Here is a 22,590-nt window from a genome sequence, read left to right as displayed (position 1 = left end):
AGGAGAAAAAGAAAATGTGACTTGTGAATAACTGAGGTAATTGATAGGAAGAACAAGAAAGGAAAATTTAGGCTTGGTTAGACCAGCATAAAGTATAAACTTTAAAGCCTTCGTAAGCTCACTTGCTCTATTTAACACCACTACTTGGGCCTTCATGCAGCAAAACAACTAACACCTATGATTTTAGTCAAAATGTATTTATTTGTTTAGACCCCTAAACACTCAGATTTGTTTAACCTAATTAATTAACCAAGTTGATACTTAGGTTTATTATGAGATCTAGGTTAAACACAGACAATCATATCATAAATTGCTGAAAAATAAAGAAGACAAGCGATATGATTACCTAGGAAAACTATGAAACCAAACGTTTCATTATGATAGAATGGAAGTTTTACAATATATTTTTTCCCTAAAATCTAAAGCTACCTCTTGTTGTACTCACTCACACAACCATGTGCAACTCCGACTCCACAAACTCTTCTATCTGAATTTACAAAACACAAATACCCACGTTTGTGACTTTGAGATCCCACTCAAAGGTTTAGATCACCATCAGTAGTTGATCTTTATGCAGCAACTTGTCTCCACCAGTTCTTGATTTTAGATCTAGCTTCTGGTAGATGCTTGTTGAGTTAGAAGGCTACAAAAGCCTCACAAATCTCACAGGAGTAACTCACAAGACTTCCAAGAACTTCTGAAACTTATTTTAGGGTTTTCCTTTTATACGTAGTAGTATTAGATTGAAACCCTAAACGTTTTCACGAGCTTTGGGCCTGATTTAAATTCTGTAGAATATGACTTTCGATTGGAAAAAGCCTTTCTTTCGATCGGTCGAGCTTCACAAAATCTGAACTCTTCTTTCTACAACTTGACTGTTCTTGAATCTTGACTTAAACAAACTTGAGCAATGTCTAACACCTAATCTAGACATATTTTTGTTTTCAGTTTGCCAACATACATAAATTTAGAATCTAAACATTTAACCTGAATATTTAGAACCCAACAGTATTATCACACGTAAGACCCATGCTCTAAGGTGAATACATTGAACTTCTATAGTGCCTTAATAAAATAGGAAAATTACAATTTATCATATATGATTTGGTCAATCATAATTTAATCCTCAAATTATCAATGAGTTTGAATTAATATTAAATTTTTAAAGATCCATCTAAATTAACAGATTTTTTTTTTTTTTTACCAACTTTAAATTATAACTTAGTCTCTTGTGGTTTGACTTAATCACAATTTTATTCTATAAAACTTTCTAGTTACTATATGTTGACTACCTAAAGTTTGGATTAAAAAAAAATCCTTACGGGTTCTGATTTAACAGTTCCATTTTAGTTCAAATTTTTAGGGGATGAAATATATTGATTGAAAATTTACGAATTAAAAGAAAGTTTATGAATTAAAAGAAAATTTATGAATTAAAATGTAATATGACAAAATTATAGGAAAACATAATTTAATTTCACCTATTGTCAAATTCATAGGATAAACAAAATGTAATTTCCACTATTGTGAAATTCTTCTTATTTTTATTTTTTGAGAAAAATTTCGTCATGAATATTATTAAAAAAAATTGGTAACTCAGCAGCAACAACTTTATTAGACTCCATCTAAACTAAAAATGAAAAAAAAAAAAAATTAATTAATTTTTTTAAAAAAAGTCTTGCTTTGTTGACTAAAGTATGTGCAACGATGCATTGATTTCTCCCAACAAGAGTGAAGGACTAAAATCTTTTAGATGAAGTATAGGATGAATTTAACGCGTTTAGAGTGTTTCAGAAAACACTAGGATTAACAATTTTGCAAAGAAAGATTTAATGAAACAGAGATTGAATTGTGTTAAATTACCGATTGTCCAAAAATCTTAAGTTGTTAGGAAATGGTGAATTTAATCACTTAACCATAAGTCTAACACTCCCTCTCACTTGTGGGCCTAAGCTTCCCCTTAATAAGTGGGGGCCCAACTAGGGGTGTCAATTCGGGTTAGCGTGTCGGATTCCTGTCGTGTCGAGGTAGGGGTATTAGACTAAATGGCTCAACCCTAATCCGACCCATTTAATAATCGTATCATGATCCTTCAACCCTAACCCAACCTGTTAATAAGGCAGGTTGACCTGACCCAACCCATTTGACACGCTTAATAAACGAGTCGTGTTAGGTTGACACGAATGTAACACAACCCATTTCAACCTGCATAATATTAAATATAACATCCATCTAGAAATAATTTTTTTTTACACCCGAAAAAGCAGTGCATACACTTCAAGTCTTCAACCCACATTCAAAATAATATAATTTAACAAAAATATAACATTCATCTAGAAATAAGTTCTTTACACTCCAAAAGAAGTACATACACTTCAACCCAAATTCAAAATAACAAAGTTTAACAAAAATAAAATAACATAGTTCAACAAAAATATAATATACTTGGAACTCGCTAAATGCTAAGCATCAATATTGAAAGAATTTGAGCAAACAATAGACTAATCCTGACTATGACCATGATTATCATCCATTGATTCTTTGTTGATGTCCAAATTCATAACATCTTCCACAAGCTCATCCAATTTCATTTGTGCAAGTTCTATGCCAAAAAAAAAAGAAAAAGAAAAAAGTATTGTTGTTCTAGGGTCTACAAAGTTTCAATTTCCAATTATATTCCTTGTAAATTTTTGTAATTACTCATTTTTCATTTTGAATTTAAAATATATGTTGGATATAAAAGGTATTTGACAATTTTAAAATAAAATAAATATTTATTTGTTATACGAGTTAAACGGATTATGTTAAGTGGGTTATTTCAGGTTGACACAATTAAATTGGCGTGTCAAACATGTCTATTGCGAGTTACGAGGGTTGACCCGCTTATGACACGTTTCTTATTGTGTCGTTTTCTAGTCAACCCGTTTATGATCCAAACCCATTAAGGCCCAACCCTAACCCAAAAATACCCGTGTTGGGTTCATGTCGTGTTTGCGGGTTGGGTCGAACATTGACACCCCTAGGCCCAACAAGTGAGAATTTAACATTTTAAATAGGAGGTAGAGTAAAGCCCGGGATCGAACTCAAGATCTCCTGCTCAGATACCAAGTTAAATTACCGATTGTCCTAAAAGCTTAAACTGTTAGGAAATAGTTAATTTAATCACTTAACCATAAGTCTAACAAAGTGGGTAAAGTTAACTTCCAGCATTGGTGTCGCATTGTGAATAGCCGGTTTTGGACAACTGTGTTTATTGGCGAGCTTAACCATATCTGTTTGAGAACCCAAAGACTTAAACCATAATTTCAATTCCATCCTTTGCAAAGCCCATTTCTTTTTACAACAACATTGCTACTTCCAGCTTTGGACCGAGTTTTGTTTTTTGGCATGCTTCACAATAGCTTAGATGTTTGAGAACCCAAAGTCAGTTTTCAATTCCTTCCTTTATATGTAGCCCATTTCTCTCAGACTTTAAGTGAACAACTTTAACAGTTAACTAAACCACAGGCTCTTGGGAGAGTTCCCTGATGGAAAGCCAAATGTCTGCCTTTTCATGGCTGATCTTAATTTGCCTTACCTGCACACTGCTTAATTCAAGTTATGGGGCTATTGATACTGATCGAAAGGCATAACATCTCACTATTAGGCTTAGTAGTAATTTAGTTTTATTATCTTTATTTTTTTTCCTCATCTTTTTTAATCTGATAACTCATGGGCCAGTATTGTGATCAAAACAATGACTAGCTAGGCACCCAGGTTGCAATCAAAAATTATTTTTGGTCTTGGGGGTTTACTTTGAATGGGCGAAGCCTATACAAAAAGTTCCATACGATTTATTCTGTTTTGTTCAAAAAATCAGAAAGTGACAACCTATTAAACTACAAGCCTCTTGACCTACTGACCATTCCATAAGTATTTTGGTGCTTTTCATTTTATTTATATATTTTGCATGATTTGACAAAATTTTGTGAGCACAAGTTTACATCGTGTACTTGGGCGGTCTACCAAAAAGCGAAATCTCTGCATCATCTATTCATACCAACATTTTGGAAGTTGATGACATTGCCACGAATCAAAACCTTCTTATGGCAGTGTGCTCATGAGAGCATCGGGGTGAAGACTTGCCTTTTGCGAAGGGGAGTGATTAATGATGGTTGCTGCCCCATTTGTCATCAAGAAGCTGAAACAATTTTACATGCTTTAAGGGATTGTGCTCAGGCTAAGAATGTTTGGAGGCAGCTGGGAGTGCAGTCTTCAAACCATGAATTTTGGTTGCCAAATTTGTAGGAGTGGTTGAACAATAATGCGAAGTCAAGGGACAATCATGCCGGTGCACACATTCCATGGAAAACGGTTTTCTCCTTTGCTATTTGGAACATATGGAAGGGAAGAAATGGTTGTGTCTTTGATAGGAAGAATCCAAACCCGAAACTGGCCATGGAGATAGTGAATCAAGCGGTGGAGTTTGTGTTCTGCACTTCATCCCCTAGATGCTTGACACGCACTATCATAAAGAGGGTTAGATGGGAGAGACCGCTGAAAGGATGGGTTAAACTCAACACGGATGGGGCTGCAAAGGAAAATCCAGGTTTGGCGGGTTGTGGTGGAGTGGTGAGGGATGAGAGTGGCAAATGGCTTGCTGGTTTTTCAAAGCGGATAGGAATATCCACCAGCTTTGTAGCTGAATTATGGGGGCTTAGGGAGGGGCTTATTTTATGCAGTGACTTAAATGCTCCTTTTCTTGTAGTGGAACTTGATGCTAAAACTGTTGTGGATTGCTTTCTCAACCCAAGCTATCACAATAATGTTATCTCACCCATTTTGGATGACTGCAGACAGCTAATGCGTCGATTTCGTCAAATTCAAGTTAGGCATTGTTATCGCCAAGCCAACCGGTGTGCGGATATGCTAGCGAGAATGAGCACTGACCAGGTGCATGATTTTATTTCTTTTGATTGTCCGCATGTGGACATTAGAAACATTGTAGATGAGGACTCTGCTGGGTTATTTGTAAACAGAGCTTGCCCTGTATCTGCTGGTTTTGTTTAGTTTTTTAATGAAGTACGTTTCTAACCAAAAAAAAAAAAAAAAACATTCTACAAGAAGTTATTGGCAGGTTATTAATAATAAAAAAAGACATTGATTTTGAGTGACAATTTAGATTAGGGGTGCTTTTTTTTATAATATAATTAGATGATGGGCACTTGGGGCAGGTGGTTGAGTGATTAAAATACCATAACTATAATTCAACGACAAAAAAAAAAAAAAAAAAAAAAAAAATAACTATAAAATTGGACATGATAAATGACGTTTGCTATCATACTGCATTGGACAATAAAAAGAAATGTTTTGTCATTTAAAAAACAGAAATGCGTATCCAAACTAACAAATATGCATTTCTAAAGAGATCACTATGTGATACCATGGGGGAAATAGGCATTTATACCTAATTTATAAACTAAACAACAAAATGTCTCTATTTTGAAATTATTTAGCAAAATGTCCCTATTTTTTAAATTCTCCAAATCAAGTTTTATGTATATTTTTAAGTGGAAGTCGACATTAGCAATGTTGAGTTCCACTTAAATTTTCATTAAACTTTAAGCAACAAAAATATGCATAGAACTCGACATTGCTAATGTCAGATTCCACTTATAACTTGATTTTGTTAAAATCGAGTTTAAAAAACAAGGACATTTTACTAAATAGTTTCAAAACAAAGGCATTTTGCTGCATAGTTTATAAATTAGGAGCAAATGCTCATTTTTCCCATGATACCATGTACCTAATTTGTCTAATGGAATGCATTGTACAATGGAGTGAATTTTTTGCTATATTGCTACAAAAAGAGCTTCGATGGATTTGTGGCAAAGCTAATCAAGGAGGAGACGCAAAAATTAGAAGGCTAATTTTTTGAACTATGTTTTTCTAGAGATTGCTACCAATTGTTCCTTGTTTTATTTATCATGAAGTCATATATGAAAAAGAACTAAATTTTGGATTTCAGGCATGGAGGGCATAGTGTCCGTGTTCCCTAACGAAAAGAAACAACTCCACACAAGGTCATGGGATTTCATGGGCTTCTCCTAGAATGTTAATAGAACAACTTTTGAAAGTGACGCTATCATTGGAATGCTTGACTCAAGCATTTGGTCAGAGTCAGAGAGTTTCAATGATCAAGGATTTGGTCCACCTTCAAAAAGATGAAAAGGCAGTTGTCAAGAATTGTCCAATTTTACTTGCAACAAGTAAATATTTATATAATCATCACACATTAACATACATGCACAAAAACATAAACATTTATAAGGATTTTGAACTTTTTAAAATAAGAGATAATACGAACATAATATTTAAACTCAAAAGGAATTGTTATGATATTATAATAAAATTTTAATGAATCCCAAAAAGCTCAAACTTAATCACTTAACCATTCTTCTAATAATTTTAATTCCTACAGCAAAATTATTGGAGCTTGATACTATCAGAGCCAAGGAACAGTAGGTCAACATGATATTGCTTCACCAAGAGACTCTGAAGGCCATGGGACCCATACTACATCAACAGCAGCGGGAAATCTTGTCAGTGGCACAAGCCTATTTGGCCTTGGCTTAGGGACAGCTCAAGGAGGGTTTCCCTCTGCTCGCATTGCTGTTTGCAAGATATGTTGGTCTGATGGGTGTTTTGATGTTGACATTCTTGCGGCATTTAATGATGCAATTAGCGATGTAGTGGATTTAATCTCTATTTCAATTGGAGGGTTTCCTAAAGATTATTTCGAGGACTCGATTGCCATAGGAGCCTTTCAACTGACTAAAGAGTACAATACAGTACTCTTTAGTCGGTATTATAAAGGTTTTGAACTCCTCAGGAGATATTTGGCCAAGCACCCCTCTAGAGTCAACCTAGAAAACCTGGACTTCGAGGAGGTGGACAAGGAGATGGAGGTTGACGAGGCTGCCCAAGCTGCCGCTACTACCGAAGGGAACGTTCCAGAGGAAAACACTGCTAATCCTGAGGGTGCTCCTACTAATGCCACTGGAGGGGACGAGGATGCTATTTGGAAACCTTGAAACAATTTCTTTATAGTTTTATATGTGTATATCATGTGTTTGTTTGTCTTACCTATGATGATCGTCTTCCATTAATTGCTATGCGAATTTTTTGTTTTTTGTTTTTTGTTTGACCTTTGCCATAGGGTCTGCCTCACTTAAACTCGTCATTTCCTGTTAGGGGTTGTGCCACTTAGGTTGTCTTTCAAGTGATTTACATCCATTTAAGGAGTTTTATCACTTAGCTTCGTCAATAATTTACATCCATTTAAGGAATTTTATCACTTGGCTTTGTCAGTGATTTACATCCATTTAAGGAATTTTATCACTTGGCTTCGTCAGTGATTTACATCCATTTAAGGAATTTTATCACTTAGCTTCGTTACTGAGGAATTTTATCACTTGGCTTCATCAGTGATTTACATCCATTTAAGGAATTTTATCACTTAGCCGATTTTAGGTTATTTACATCCATTTAAAGAATTTTATCGCTTGGCTTCATCAGTGATTTACATCCATTTAAGGAATTTTATCACTTGACTTCGTCAGTGATTTACATCCATTTAAGGAATTTTATCACTTTCATTTTCTTTGCTTCGTCATATACTTATACACAATTTGCAAGAATATTTGTTGAATAGTACTTTTATTGCTTTATTTCGAATGAGGAGATTATTTTCATGGTTACATCAATGATTTGTCTTTATTGATGATACCTTTTCAAATGCTCGATGTTCCATGGGTGTGGTAGTCTTTTCTCGTCCATCGATTCCAGGTGGTAGCTTCCTTGTCTCGAATTGTGGACGACCTTGTAAGGCCTTTCCCATGTTGGTACAAGCTTTCCTTGTGTTGAGTCCTTTGTTGCTGGTGTGATCCTGCATAGAACAAGGTCTCCTGTATTGAGTCTTTTGAGCTTTACTCTCTTGTTGTAATACTCGGTCATCTTTTGCTGGTACTTGGCCATTTTCTAAGACGCTTCTTCCCTCATTTCATCCAGGCAATCCAGGTTGACCTTTAGTTGATTGTCATTACTGCCTTCTTGAAAGAATTTTCTTCTCATGTTGGTGATTCCTACCTCGACTGGTATCACTGCTTCAATGCCATAGGTGAGTCTAAATGGCGTCTCTCTAGTTGGGGTTCTAGTGATGGTTCTGTAGGCCCACAGGATATTTGGTAATTCCTCTAGCCATGCACCCTTTGCCCCTCTAGTTGAAATTTGATGATCTTCAGCAACATTCGATTTGTTACTTATGTCTGCCCGTTGGCTTGTGGGTGTCCTGGTGAAGAGAACTAGTTCTTGATTCCGAGTCTTGAACAAAAGGTCTTGAATTCCTGGTTGTCAAACTGATGATCATTGTTTGATATTATCGTCCTTGGTATGCCAAACCTGCAAACTATGTTTCTCCACACAAAGCTCTGGATCTTCGCCTCTGTGATTGTTGATAGTGCTTCTGCTTCCACCCATTTGGTGAAATAGTCAATTGCAATTATCAAAAATTTTACCTGCCTTTTACCTTGGGGTAAGGGACCCATGATCTCTATCCCCTACTGAGCAAATGGCCATGGGGAGGTTATGGCTTTCATCTTTTCTCTTGGGATGCGTTGGACGTTCTCAAACCTCTGGTACTTGTCGCATCTTTCGAATGACACAAATTCCCTTGCCTCTTTCTGCATGGTGGGCTAGAAATAACCTGTTCTAATAATTTTGCTTCCCAGGGATCTCAGGCCTGTGTGGTCTCCGCATATTCCCTCATGGACCTCCTTTAGGATGTATTTAGCTTTGTTTTCCTCGACACACCTCAAGTAGGGCATGGAAAAACCCCTTTTATATAGAATGTCATTCAAGATCGTGAACCTAGCTGCTCACTTCTTGATTTTCCTTGCTTTGTCTGCGTCTGCTAGGAGTCGTCCATCTTGGAGGAAAGAGAAGATTGGACTCGTCCAACTGCTCTAGTCTTGAATCGCAAAAGTGTGGAGTTCTTTAATACTTGGATGTTTCTCTACTTCTACTTTCAAGTCTGGCGAATATGTTCCCTCTTCTGACGATGCCTGCCTTGCTACCTCGTCTGCTTCTGAATTTTGGCTCTGGGGGCCTTATGTAAAGTCTACCTGATCAAATTCTTGGATCAGTTGGTTTGTTAGCTTAAGGTACTTTTGCATCCTGCCTTCCTTTGCTTCATACTCTCCCCTTATTTGCCCTATTACCAGCTTGGAAGCACTTTTAAGGAGTATGTTCTTAGGCCCCAAGGCCTTCCCGATCCTGAGCCCCGTCAGTATAGCTTCATATTCTGCCTTGTTATTGGTAACAGGGAACTGAAGTTGTACTCCATACTTAAGGATTCCACCTTCTGGAGTGTTAATGATAACCCTAACTCCTCCTCTTCTCTGAAATGACGAGCCATCTGCTTGGATCATCCATTTTTTTGAATTGTCTTGGGACTTTTCATCGTTTGACAAAGTGAACTCGATGATGAAGTTAACTAATGCCTGGGATTTGATTGCTATTCTGGGATGGCATTTGATGTCGAACTGGCTCAGCTCGACTACCTATTGCACCATTCTTCTTACAGCTTTGGGTTTTTTCACCGCCTTCTTTATTGGTTGGTATGTCATTACCAAAATGGGGTTTTCCTGGAAGTAGGGATGAAGCTTGCGTGAAGCAACGATTAGGGCAAAGATGATCTTCTCCATCCGTGGATATGTTGCCTCGACTCCTTGGAATGCTTGGCTGACGTAGTAAACAGGAAGTTGTTCCCTATTTTCTTCTCGAATCAACGCTATACTCACGGCTGTGGTTGAGACGGCTAAGTATAAAAACAAAATTCCCCTTCCTTTGATGGGCTTAGGGGGGAGGATTGCTTAAATAGCGCTTCAACTCCTAGAAGGCTTCTTCACACTCACTTGTCCAAGCAAAAGCTTGCTTTAGGGTTTTAAAGAAAGGTAGACATTTGTCTGTGGCTTTGGAGACGAACTTGTTGAAGGCTACGATCCTCCCTGTCAACTTCTGCACTTCCTTCACTGTTTTTGGTGAAGTCATCTCTAATATAGCCTACACCTTCTCTGGATTAGCTTCTATTCCTCGCTAGGACACCATAAACCCTAGAAATTTTCCTAACAAGACCCAAAGTCGCACTTGCTAGGATTTAACCTTATTTGGTACTGCCTGAAGGTCGCAAAGGTTTCCTTGAGGTAGTTTAGGTGTGTGTCTTCCTCTTTGCTCTTGACGGGCATATCATCAACATACACTTCCATGTTTCTCCTGATCTGCCTATTGAACATCTTGTTAACTAACCTCTAGTAAGTTGCTCCTGCATTCTTTAGCCCAAAGGCATCACCTTGTAGCAGTAAAGCCCTTGGCTGGTGATGAAAGCAGTCTTCTCTTGGTCTTCTTCTAACATTTTGATCTGATTGTAGCCCAAAAATGCGTCCATAAACGTGAGAAGCTTATGTCCTGCCGTGAAGTCCACGAGCTGGTCTATTCTTAGCAACGGGAAACTGTCTTTAGGGCAGGCACTGTTTATGTCAGTGAAGTCCACACACATCCTCCACTTCCCATTTGCTTTCTTCACTAAGACAACATTGGACAACTAGTCTAGGTAATAGACCTCTCGGATGAAATCAGCTGCAAGTAGCTTATCTACTTCATCCATGATGGCCTTGTTCCACTTAGGGGCAAAGACTCGTCATCTCTGTTGGACGGGCTTTTTCTCAGGATTTACATTCAGACGATGCTAGATGACTTCTGCTACTAGGCCGGGCATGTCTTCGTGACTTTATGCGAAAATATCCAAATTTTTCTTAAGCAACTGTACCAGCTCCTTCTTTATCTGAGTACTCAAGTTTGTCTTTATCTTCATTGTATTTGTCGGCTCCGCCGGCTCTTCATCCACCAATTCCATAGTTTCTAGGGCTTCTATCTTCTCTTTCTCCTCCTCTTTAATCATCTAGATATGGTTCTCCTTTGCAGCTAGCACTACTTGGTAGCATTCCCTGGCCAGTACTTGGTCTCCTTTCACCTCGCCTATGCCATACTCTATTGGGAATTTCACCTTTAGGCAGTATGTAGATGTTGTTGCTTTCCAACGGTTGAATGTGGGCCTTCCAATGATTACATTGTATGATGATGGGAAATCCACCACCAAGAAGTCAAGCTACCGAGTTAATTGTAGGGGATATGATCCTATTGTAACTGTCAGTGTTACTATCCCTCTGGGGGGCCGCAACCTCTTGGGATCCACTTTCAGTTGTTGGAAAGCTGAGAGGTAGATGATGTCAACAGAGCTACCATTGTCGATAAGAACTTGTCTGGTGTTGAATCCTTCTATCATGAGTATGATGGCCAAGGGGTCGTCGTGTGGTTGCTTCACACTTCTGGTGTCTTCTTCTGAAAACAGGATGTCCATACTCGTCTTTCTTCTTTGCTTCAAAGGAGGTGCCCTATGAACACTGTTTACCTATCTCTACTGTGATTTCTTAAGGGATCTAAAGGATCCGCCAGTGGACGGTCCTCCAATGATCGTCTTTATCTCTCCTATCGTGCTTTGTGGACGATTATGCGAATTCTCCTCGTCCTTAGGATTAGGCTCGGGCTTCTCCTTGCGATCAACTCTAGATTGACTGGACTCACCCTTTTTCACAAACTTCTACAACTTCCATTTATGAATCAGTTCTTCTATCTGCTCCTTCAAGTCTCTGCAATTTTCAATGTAATGGTCATGATCCTTGTGGAAGCAGCAATATTTCCTCTTGTCTTGTACATTGGGTGAGGATTGAAGTGGTTTTGGCCACTTGAGGTGATGATCGTTCTTAATCTACATCAAAATTTTGTCAACAAACATTACCAGAGGAGTAAATTTTACCATCCGTGACAATTTATCGTCTCTTCACTTACTTCCGTCAATGTTGGTCTAACGATTCCTCCTTTTTCTTTTGCATCCTCTTCAGTCTTCCCTAGCACTCTCCTTTTCTTTAGGCGTGCTCTCTTCTCCTATCGCAGCCAGGGCATCTTCTGCATTCATGTACTTCTAGGCTTTCAATAGCATCTTGGTCATTGTCTTCGGAGGACTCTTCGCGAGGGCAACTACAAACTCCCTGGACTTCAGCCCAACTTTAAAGGTGGTTAACTACACCTTGTCATCAGCTTCGTCAACCTCTAGTACTTCTCAGGTAAAACGTTTCACGTATGACCTTAGGGATTCTCTTTCACCTTGCCTGATGGTGAGCAAGTGATCCACCGACCTCTTCTGATGTTGTCCACCAACGAAGTGGTGCACGAAAAAATTGCCCAACTGTTCAAAGTTATCGATGGACGAGGTTGCCAATTTACTGAACCACACTCACGCTGCTCCTTTAAGGGTGGTAGGAAAAGAGCGACATAGGATTTCATCTGGGGTCTATTGTAGACTCAGAGTCGTCTTAAAGGTGGTTATATGATCCAGCAGGTCTTTCAGGCCATCAAATGATTCTAGCTACGGAAGAAGAAACTTCGATGGCAGGGGACATACCAAGATTTTCGTAGTGAAGGGGGAGTCCGTCCTTCTAACCATCCCGTCCAAGTTTCTATCTGTCCTTTCCCTTATTGCGTTCCTCAGCTCGTCCATCTCCTTCCTCATGTTCCTGAGCAAATCTAAGTTTACTCCGTCTGAGGAGTGAGGTTGGTGATAGCCATCTCTTCTGTGGCTGTCTTTGTCATTGTTTCTGTTAGTCCCAACCCTCGTGGGTAAGCGATTTTCTTCTTGTTGTAGCTATGTCCTTATCTCCTGGTTCTACCTAGTGAGTTCTTCCACGCTAGTTGTAAGCGTCTGGATTTGCAAAGCTAATGCTACAAAATCTTGTGGTGTACTAGACTCTATCTGGATGTTAGAATCGAACAGAACTACAAGTTGTCGTTCCCCACAAACAGCACCAAACTGATGATGCTAAAATTGACAGTAGTTAGGTTCGTCCTAAGGATTCCCAACACAAGCTCGTCAAAGGTCCTACAAGAGGCTGCAAATAGGAAATTCTCTCAGGTGGTCACCGGTGTGGTGCCGACCACGGAGTCTCTGATGACAAAGTCAGAAAATAGAGCTTTGGAGTTAATCAGAGAATTGAGAGAACTCGTAATAAGAGTGAATAATGTCTCTGCCTTGTCTTAAGCTTGGTTAAGCCTATAAATGGGCTCTTCTTCTTACTAGCCGTTGGCCTTCTTTAATGGTGGTTTGAATTCCTTCTCTGTAACGTCTCAGTCTTGCTTAATGTAGCCTTAATGGAGGCTACAACGATCTCCTTGTCGATACGTAACCATTGGGACATTGAATGGTTGTCTTTATGGCGTTCTTCTTCGTCTAGGCTGGTTCGTCAGGACGAACATAATTATCTAGTCTATCACCAACCATTACTTCTTCACATAAATAAGGGTTACTTATCAGTCTTATCTCCAAAATACAGTGTGGTTGGGTGCTTTCAGTTCAAAAATGATTTAAAGAACCTTAAATTATATTAAATTTGGAAGGAGTCAAGTTGTTAAATGTCTTCACATGTATCACAATATGACTAATAAATTTCTTGCAGTTTCTTCAAATATAAGAACAAAATTTGAAAGAGATATGTGTGAGAGACCTCAAAAAGTGTCTCTAAAAAAAGAGAGCTTTTTGAGTGCTTTTAAGGGCATCTCTCTTTTTGGGTAAGTGATGTGGAGTTGCCAATTTTTTTTAATACAAAAAAAAATAAGAAAAAAATTAAATACAAAATACATTACTGAATTGCCCATTCTCATTGATTGAATAAAAAAGAACACATATTTGATAAATTGAATATTACATGGCTTTGGGTCCTAGTTACAAACTACCAAATAATTACATGGCTTTTTGTCCTAGTTACAATCTACCCAAAATAAAAATAAAGATAAAGCCTAGGTCTACCTATCCAAAGACACTAAATTTGGAAACTAGGTTATGAAATGGGAAGGTGTTAGGCACCCATTCCGCCCAGACAAAGTCCAGTTTTTTAGACTCTTGTGACCGATGTACCCCTTTTATGCATGACATGAATGATATGTTGCACATATAAAAATAAAATAAAAGAAAAAATAAAAGAAACTAAATCACACAAGTTTATTTATGAATGCATCCTCTTCTTTGTTAAACAAAATTCAGATCTGTTGTTGTGATAAAAGTTGAATTGGGTTTAGAAAAATTAGATCTATTTTTGAGAACTAAAAAATGTGGTTTTTTGATGAAAGAAAAATCAGATCTGTTTTTGAGGACTAAAAGAATTGGTTTTTTGATGAAAGAATAATCAGATCTGTTTTTGTGGACTGAAAGAATTGGTTTTTTGATGAATGAAAAATCAGATCTATTTTGTGATATAAAAAAAAAAAATCAGATTTGTATATTAAAAAAATCAAATTTGTTTTTATACGTGTAAACAATATTAAGAAAAAGATTTTTTTAAGAAGAGGACTTTATTCATGAAATAAATCTATGCTACATGCACTAAACAAACAAACAAAACCACTCATGACCCCCTTTTTTATTTCAAAATTTGTTATGTTAAAAAAAATCAAATCTACAAATCAGTTTTTATTTTAAAAAAATAAAAAAATAAAAAAATAAATCAGATCTGCATCTAATGAAGATGTAAATCCATTTTTATTTTAAGAAAAAATCAAATCTGCATCTAATGAAGATGAAGATCCGTTTTAATTTTGAGAAAAATTTAGATCTGCATCTAATGAAGATGCAGATCCATTTTTATTTGAGAAAAAGAAGTGATAACATGAAAATTTTTGAAACTAAGAAATAGATCATAACAATAATAAAAAGAATCAAGAACACGTTTGAACAAAATAAATCAACAATTCATGATATGAATATTTGAAACAACTAAACTATATAAACATGCATCATCACAACAAGAGAAACATAAGAAAAAAAAAGGGTTAATAAGAAACAACCTCTTGCATGGAGCACTCTTCTTCCTGACGGGATATTTTAGGGTTCAAAGAAATTTATGCAATTATCTTTGAAACCTAAAAACCCTAACTTAAGAAAGAATATCAAAAAGGAAGATCAGAAATATGAGAAATTTAAGAGTGTGAGAAAGTGTCTCCCCTAGAGCGTCCAAGAGTGTGCTGAATTTTGGGATCCAGTCCCTATTTATAGAGACCGAAATGCTTAAAAAAATAAGCAACCACGAGTAGAATGTGAATCGGGGCGCATCTTTCTACGAAAAAGTTGAAAAGGGTGTGTCTAATCGGCACTCGAAGAGAATTGGGCCAAAGCCCAAAAGAGTGCAATTCGGTACTTTTAAAGTGCCGATCAGCACTCCAAAAGTGCCGAATGGTACTCTTGGGTGCTGATCGCACTTTCGTATTCGGATGCGTTTTGGATCCTTTTTTAGGTTTCCTTGAGCCGGTCCTTGCACTTAGACGTGTTTTCAATCCGTATTCTGTGATTATCTCTTTTCTGGATAAGTTAGGTATTTTCAAGAACAATTATCTTGTCGATAAATATCCTAAAATAAACTTTGATAAAGTTCAAATTATCCACAATTTTATTGTTATCCAATTATTCATTTTATTCTTATGCAAGCAATCCTATTTTAGACACTAATTGTCAACCAATCACAAAATTATTTAATTAATTTTAATTGTTTAACCAATTAGAATTAATTTAAATCAATCATACGTGGTCGACTCTACCTAGACACAATGCAGGCTGACCGTGCAAACTTGATCATGTGATATTTTTCGATCAGACGATCCGATTTGGAAACCGAACATACCGTTGTGATCGTTAGAACCTTAAGATCATTTTTATGACATGCAATGAATGAATTAATGCATGTAATGCAATCATGATTTTTTGAGTACATGGATGGTTATTCCAGTCGTCTTCCTTGATTAAATCATGGGTGCAAAATCGAGTGTTTACAATATGCAAGCAATCAAGACCCAAAAATAAAAAAATAAAATTAAAAAATTGCAACACAATATGTTTATGAACACGTTTTAGTTTTTAGTTTTTAATTTGAATTTTTGTTTCAAGTAAAGTGGTTTCATCTTTCTATTTTGAAAAATGCTAAGACTATAAATTTTGTTATAATTTATTCATAATTTGCTCATATAACAAGTCATGATCACGTTTTAGTTTATGAACACGTTTTAGTTTTTAGTTTTTAATTTGAATTTTTGTTTCAAGTAAAGTGGTTTCATCTTTCTATTTTGAAAAATGCTAAGAGTATAAATTTTGTTATAATTTATTCATAATTTACCCATGTAACAAGTCGTGAGAAGTAAAGTGAAAATGGCATGTATATTTCTTCAACACTCACAGCTTACTGCGTGAGCAAATTATGGCAAAAAATTATTGTCTTGGCTTTTACTATATTTTATTTTACAGCGATCAGCAAATAGAGAAAGATAAAACAGAGACCCAGTCCAGTTATAAAAGTCAAATAGCTCAGGACTCTCAGCTAACTGCAATGGCGAACTCAAGGCTTCGAGGTCTGACTTGGTGGAGGAAGTGGGCCAAGAAGGACTGGGCAATCACAGCCGTTGGCTTCTCTCTAATCGTCTTTCTTTTCACTCTCATCTCCGACTCTTGGAGCCGCCGTGATGACTCCAACCTCAACAACCCATTCGATCACACTCACGATCTCGTCGACCTCACCTTGGTGCGCAATGCCAAGAATAAAGGCGCCTGTACATGACCCCATCTCTACTTTGTTCCACACTTCTTTACCCTCTTATTCATTACAACAATTTTGATTAAAATTTCTTTTCTTTTCTTTTTTTTCCTTTGTTTGAATAACAAAATTGCAGTTTGTTTAGATGGGAGTTTGCCAGGGTACCATTTTCAAAAGGGATTCGGATCTGGGTCTAACAATTGGCTGCTTCACGTTGAGGTCTTTTTTTCTTTCACTTCATTTCATGTCTCTAATTTTTGTTTGGATTCATTTCTTACTAATACCCATTTATTCATTTTAAAGTATAGGGTGGAGGTTGGTGCAATACAGTATCATCATGTTCTTCGCGTAAATTTACCCGTTTAGGTTCTTCAAAATACATGGAATCTCAAGTCCCCTTTTCCGGGATCTTGAGCCGTGACCCGTCCCAAAACCCCGGTAAATTTTTTGAAATGAGTGATGTGATGATGTACAATAACGAGTGTGAGAGAATCAATGCTCGTTTCGCTAACTTACTGCACCAATTGAAATGATAGTAACAAAATCTTATTATTATATGTGTAAAAAGTCCTTATCTTTTTTTAGTTTTTGTGATACCTTTTACCATGACTCTGTATGACTGTTTTCTATTTATTTATATATAAATATATATATATATATATATATATATATATATATGTATGTTACAACTGTAGTCAGGTAAATTTATGTTCATATGAATGAATGAATGATGTCTCTTAATTTCTAATGTTTGGAGCATTGTTCAGATTTCTTTAACTGGAACAAAGTCAAGATACGTTACTGTGATGGTGCATCTTTTGCTAGCCACCCTGAAAGTGAGCCAAAGGTAAAAGTGTGATAAAATTTGTGTGCATTGTTTCAGGTTAAAATAATTATTCACTATGAATTTTCCCTTTTTTGGGGGGATAAGTGAGTTTTTGGCCCCAAGGAGAGGGGATGGGGAGTTTGAACCACTTGCCTCGACTTCATGAGACATGGTCTCCAGCAAAATTTTCCTCTTGGTTATATCTAACAACAAAAGAAAGTTAGTTTTTGTTAATTATATTGTTTGTTTTTTCATGCTATAGAATGGAGAGAAACTTTTCTTTAGAGGGCAGCTCATCTGGGAAGCACTTATGGATGAACTTTTATCAATTGGATTGTCCAATGCAAAACAGGTAGCCTTCCTTGGTTTTGATATAACTCCCTCTCTCTCTCTCTCTCTCTCATCTAATAACATCTAAATATTAACAGTTCTGTTTCTTAAATTAATAGCTTTATGGCATATAGATTTTTTTATGCATTGAAAAAATGAGTTGAAAATTTCAGCTTCCAAAGACTGCACTCTCGTTCTGATGTATTCTGGAACAGTTTGTCAAATACATAGAGTGAATATGAAGATTGAATGCCATTTTTCTCTGGGGATTTGTCTTATGCTATCAATATTATATTGTACAATACATATTGAAATCTAATTGCACCACGAACATTTATCTTTTGTAAAGTTCATATGAAATTTTAGTGTTCACCATCATGAACATGATGTTCAATTTTTTTTTTTCAATAAAAGTTTTATTATCTATCAAAAAAAAAAAGTTCATATGAAATTTTCCCATGTACATATTTGATTCAGACTAGATGTTTGATATCGTTGCAGGCTCTTCTTTCAGGATGCTCAGCTGGAGGCTTGGCAACTCTTATACATTGTGATAACTTTCGAGAACTTCTGCCAAAGGATACAACTGTCAAGTGTCTTGCTGACGCAGGTTTTTTCCTTGATGAGTATGTTTTGGTGTACACATTATAGTTTTATGCACTGATATTTTTCTCTAATCTGTTATATGAGGTTTTGCTGTTAATTTTGGAGTCCTTTAATGCCTTATTTTCTGATCAAATATATATTTTTATAGGTTTGTATAAAATCTCTTCTAATTACACATTTTATACACATTTGCGGAAGTAGCATGATATATGCTGTCAAGTTAAATTGGTCAAGAAGGAAGCCGTAACATGATGTAATGAGCGTTTAGACAATTATATATATATATATATAGACACTCACCCACCTAGGATTTGTGATGGGGTGACAAGCTACAGCAGGAATTTTGAAACTCATCCATGCTCAGATTTAGCAGCTAGATCTTGTGTCACTTGTATTGTGCTATTTTACTAACCTTTCTGCTTAAGGTTTAAAAGAAAATTGAGCCACTTTGTCTTTTCCTCATTTCAGGAAGGATATTCTTGGAAATCAAACCATGAGATCTTTCTATAATGATGTTGTCCACTTGCAGGTTGTACTCTGCTCTTTATCAATACTAAATGATTTGTATTAACTTATTTATTACTAGTGGTCAAACAACATGATTCATAGGATCCAGCATTTTGTGGATTGATGGATGAAACAAATAAAGGAGGTGCTATTTTGATTTATTTGATGTGTCATGTATGACATAGATCTTCAGCTATAATGAATTTTACTTGATCTGCATAGTCCCCTTTTGATTAGGAAATCTTTGCAGACTCTATATGAGCAGTATGTTTGTGATAGTGACAGGCTACACATTTTTAGATTCCCATTCCCAGTTGGCCTTAACTATCTTCTTACTTTTCATTAAAAGTTTTTTTTTAATAAACAAATAAAATAAACAAAAAGGAAGAAGGAAATCAAAAGTTTTCCCTTTTTGAAATGTTAGTATCTCATGCTTATCTGTCATCAGGGTGTCGCGAAAAGTTTACACAAGGATTGTGTTGCGAGAATGGAACCATCTAAGGCAGGTTTTGTTTTCCTTTCATTAGATGTTATCAATGATCGATTTTCATATTCAGTTTTCACTCTGCTGCTCAATCATGATCTCTAACTAGCTGTCTCTCTCATTTGACATGAATGGAAACGGCAGTGTCTCTTCCCTCGAGAAATTATTAAAAACATAAAGACCGCAGTGTTCCTTGTCAACCCAGCTTATGACATTTGGCAGGTTACTTTTTCCTTAATAACATGCTACATTTGCTGTTTTTCCAGATTGTGACATTCCCATGCATATCTTTTGATACTAATTTGATCATTACCATCTCTAGATTCAAAATATCTTGATACCAGATGCATCAGATCCTCATGGCGACTGGCGGAATTGCAGACTAAACATTCATGATTGTAATCCTAGTCAGATTGGCATACTACATGGTAATTGATATATATCTTGGAACCATTTATCAAAAAGGATCTTGGAACCAATGTATAGTGTGAAAGTCAGCTAAATCACATTCATATAACTAATGTTGGAGTACGATATATGTGCCATAGAGGCAGGTAGTTCTAATTCCCTGTTTTTAAGGGTTATTATTCAATGATTTCGTGGTTGAAAATTGGCTAATGTTTTTAGATGTTAATTCTGTAGCATTTTTTCTTTTGGGTGTTCCTTGGTATACTCCTGTGTACTTTGATTGCACTCCTTTTGCTCATTTAATTGAATTTACTTTACTTTAAAAAAATGCTCATGTTGCTGATCATGAGCTGGTATATTTTATTTATTTATTTATTTTGGATAAGTTATGAACCTGAATGTTTTTACATTTCAAAGGTAATCATTGGTTTTTCTTGGCTCCTCTTATTAGTTCATTCTGAACCAGAAAATTCTCAGGATCTATGTGAGACTTTACTGGTAAATTTACCCATATGGAAACAGAACTTTTGTTTCTCCACTTACAGCAGTGTTTGTTAGATTATTGGTTTATCATATTAATATTAGTAATGTGACCATTTCTGGTCAAATACTGGATGACAGTTTCATAATAGATTATTGCTATCAGATCCTATTGCCTCTTATCATTTGGCAGAGAGCAACCTGAGCAGTAGTCTTATGTTTGGATGTGATCTGTTAGAGTGCCACACTGACCAGATTGACTTATTAACTTAATACATACAGGTTTCCGCAATTCTCTGCTCAGGGCACTAGGTGAATTCCAGAAAATCAAGGAAGGGGGAATGTTTATAAATTCTTGCTTTGTTCATTGCCAGACATGGATGGCTGAAACATGGCATTCGGCCAAATCTCCAAGAATTAACAACAGGGTAGGGAAATTTTTATTATCTGAAATGTATTGCAGAGATGGGTCTGGGTTTTTGGTTTATTAGAAGCTTGGTTTATTTCCGATGTCACTGGGTCACCATTCAAGATGTTTTACATGATTATTCTGTAATAAACCAAGCTTCTAATAAACTGAAAACCTCACCCCATCTCCACAATGTAACACTCAAGCTTTCGTTTTCTGTAAATTAAAAATAAAAAAATAAAAACTATTGAAAGTTCTGTTTCATATTGGAGGTTATTTTTATATGCTCATGTCCACATCAGTGCATGGATGTGATTATGATGTACATACTTGAGTCTGTAATGCAATGGCTTGAAATATGCCTTTCCCTGCCATCACTGTTCATGGACTTTGTGACTGAAATTGGAATACTTCAATTTCATTCTCAAGGAGTCCATGCACTTGTTAACTTCAATTTGGTTCTCAAGAAGTCCATTCACCAGTAAACTAGTCCCATTTAGTTGATGATTTATGTTACAAAAAAAGCATTATGTTTATAATGGCTCCATCAAATGGTTCATGTAATAATATTTTACTCTCCACAGAGTTGAACTGTACTGTTTGGTGCTTTGGACATCTGAACTTAGCATCATAACCTGCTTTGTAATTGGATTTTTACCATCTTTCCTTATGAAATTAATTATCTGTTTGCTTTTGGATTTTACTGCTCTTGAACAGACAATTGCAGAGTCTGTTGGTGATTGGTTCTTCGATCGAAAAGCAGTGAAGCAAATTGATTGCCCTTATCCATGCAATCCCACCTGCTATCATTTGGATTTCAGTCGAGGATGATGGATCTTAGGACCACTTCAGTGTTTCTTATAGGTCATTCTCTACTCCAGATCCCTAAATTCTCGACGTGCAGTGTGTACCCAGGTGGAATTCTTCCTCTTTATGTCGAAAGCATGATCCTGGTCCTTGGAAATTGAGATAAAGTGTCTAAAGATACTGATTGTGGTTGATGACATTTCCTGGCCTGAAGAAGGGGGCTGGGGGGAACATTCCTGAATTTGCTGCTCTGTGTTGTGGAGTCCATAGTAAACCCGATCAAGGTCTTTGCTTTCATTAGAGTGTGGAAATCCATTGCACCATTGCTCCACAGTCAGTTCAAAACTCTTTTTACTGATCTTACCTGTTGTAAATTTTTTTCATTTGCACTCTTCATCCGTTGTCTACTCTACAGTCCCTTAAAGTTTGTGGAGCAAACTAAAAATAAGAAATGCAGTGGCATACAAATTTGACTAGGCTACGAAGAGAGTATCCCCTATTTACTGTTGTGACCTCCTCAAAACTCCGTCCATTATATATCTTTTTCTTTTCATTTGCTTTTCTTTTGCCGGTATAAAGCCATGTTGTACAGTATACTTTATTTACGGATTTTTTAGCACAGAGGGAGGGATTCAAATGCATATATTGAAGTCAACTTTGTTATGCCTAGGAAATTTGTACCAGGATTTGTAGTTCTTTACAATAAAAGCAAAATTCTGATCATATTTATCGTGTGACATCACCCTTTTCTGCGACCACTTTATGACAAATAATGACTGATAAAGTGCCCGTTTGTTTCCACGTATTGAGCCCAAAAAGGACTTTTTGAAAAAAGCCAGGCCTAAAATTGCGTTTGGTTAAGCCCAAAACTCAACTTTTTGATAAAAGTTGCGTTTTGGGCATTGGCCAAAAACGCAGACTAAACGCTGAAAATTTATGGACCTCTGAGGGTTCATAAATGAAAACGCGCACTGCACGTTTGATGGGTTACCGTTGCTGATGATGGAATTAC

General features: G+C 36.5%; 1 protein-coding gene across 1 annotated transcript; it reads left to right on the top strand.

The window, feature by feature from the left end:
- The first annotated feature begins 16,448 nt into the window (after positions 1 to 16,448).
- On the top strand, positions 16,449 to 22,233 carry LOC126691606 (pectin acetylesterase 5-like). Its single transcript, XM_050386646.1, has 12 exons — positions 16,449 to 16,737; positions 16,858 to 16,940; positions 17,030 to 17,159; positions 17,489 to 17,568; positions 17,810 to 17,899; positions 18,379 to 18,503; positions 18,952 to 19,012; positions 19,439 to 19,487; positions 19,614 to 19,696; positions 19,797 to 19,902; positions 20,645 to 20,790; positions 21,489 to 22,233. The coding sequence occupies exons 1-12, from the start codon at positions 16,518 to 16,520 to the stop codon at positions 21,600 to 21,602; spliced, it is 1,287 nt and encodes a 428-aa protein (XP_050242603.1). The 5' UTR covers positions 16,449 to 16,517; the 3' UTR covers positions 21,603 to 22,233.
- The last annotated feature ends 357 nt before the right edge of the window (positions 22,234 to 22,590 follow it).

Source organism: Quercus robur, chromosome 7 (genome assembly GCF_932294415.1).
Source record: "Quercus robur chromosome 7, dhQueRobu3.1, whole genome shotgun sequence".
Classification (NCBI taxonomy): Eukaryota; Viridiplantae; Streptophyta; class Magnoliopsida; order Fagales; family Fagaceae; genus Quercus; species Quercus robur.
Note: the sequence above shows the minus strand (reverse complement) of the source record. Positions and strands in the feature narration are given on the sequence as shown.

What these genes read in the sequence shown, in the direction of transcription:
- LOC126691606 (XM_050386646.1), top strand. Translation starts at nt 16,518, where the DNA reads ATGGCGAACTCAAGGCTTCGAGGTCTGACTTGGTGGAGGAAGTGGGCC. An exon ending in TGCCAAGAATAAAGGCGCCT is followed by an intron (nt 16,738 to 16,857) that starts GTACATGACCCC and finishes ACAAAATTGCAG; the next exon opens with TTTGTTTAGATGGGAGTTTG. An exon ending in TGACCCGTCCCAAAACCCCG is followed by an intron (nt 17,160 to 17,488) that starts GTAAATTTTTTG and finishes AGCATTGTTCAG; the next exon opens with ATTTCTTTAACTGGAACAAA.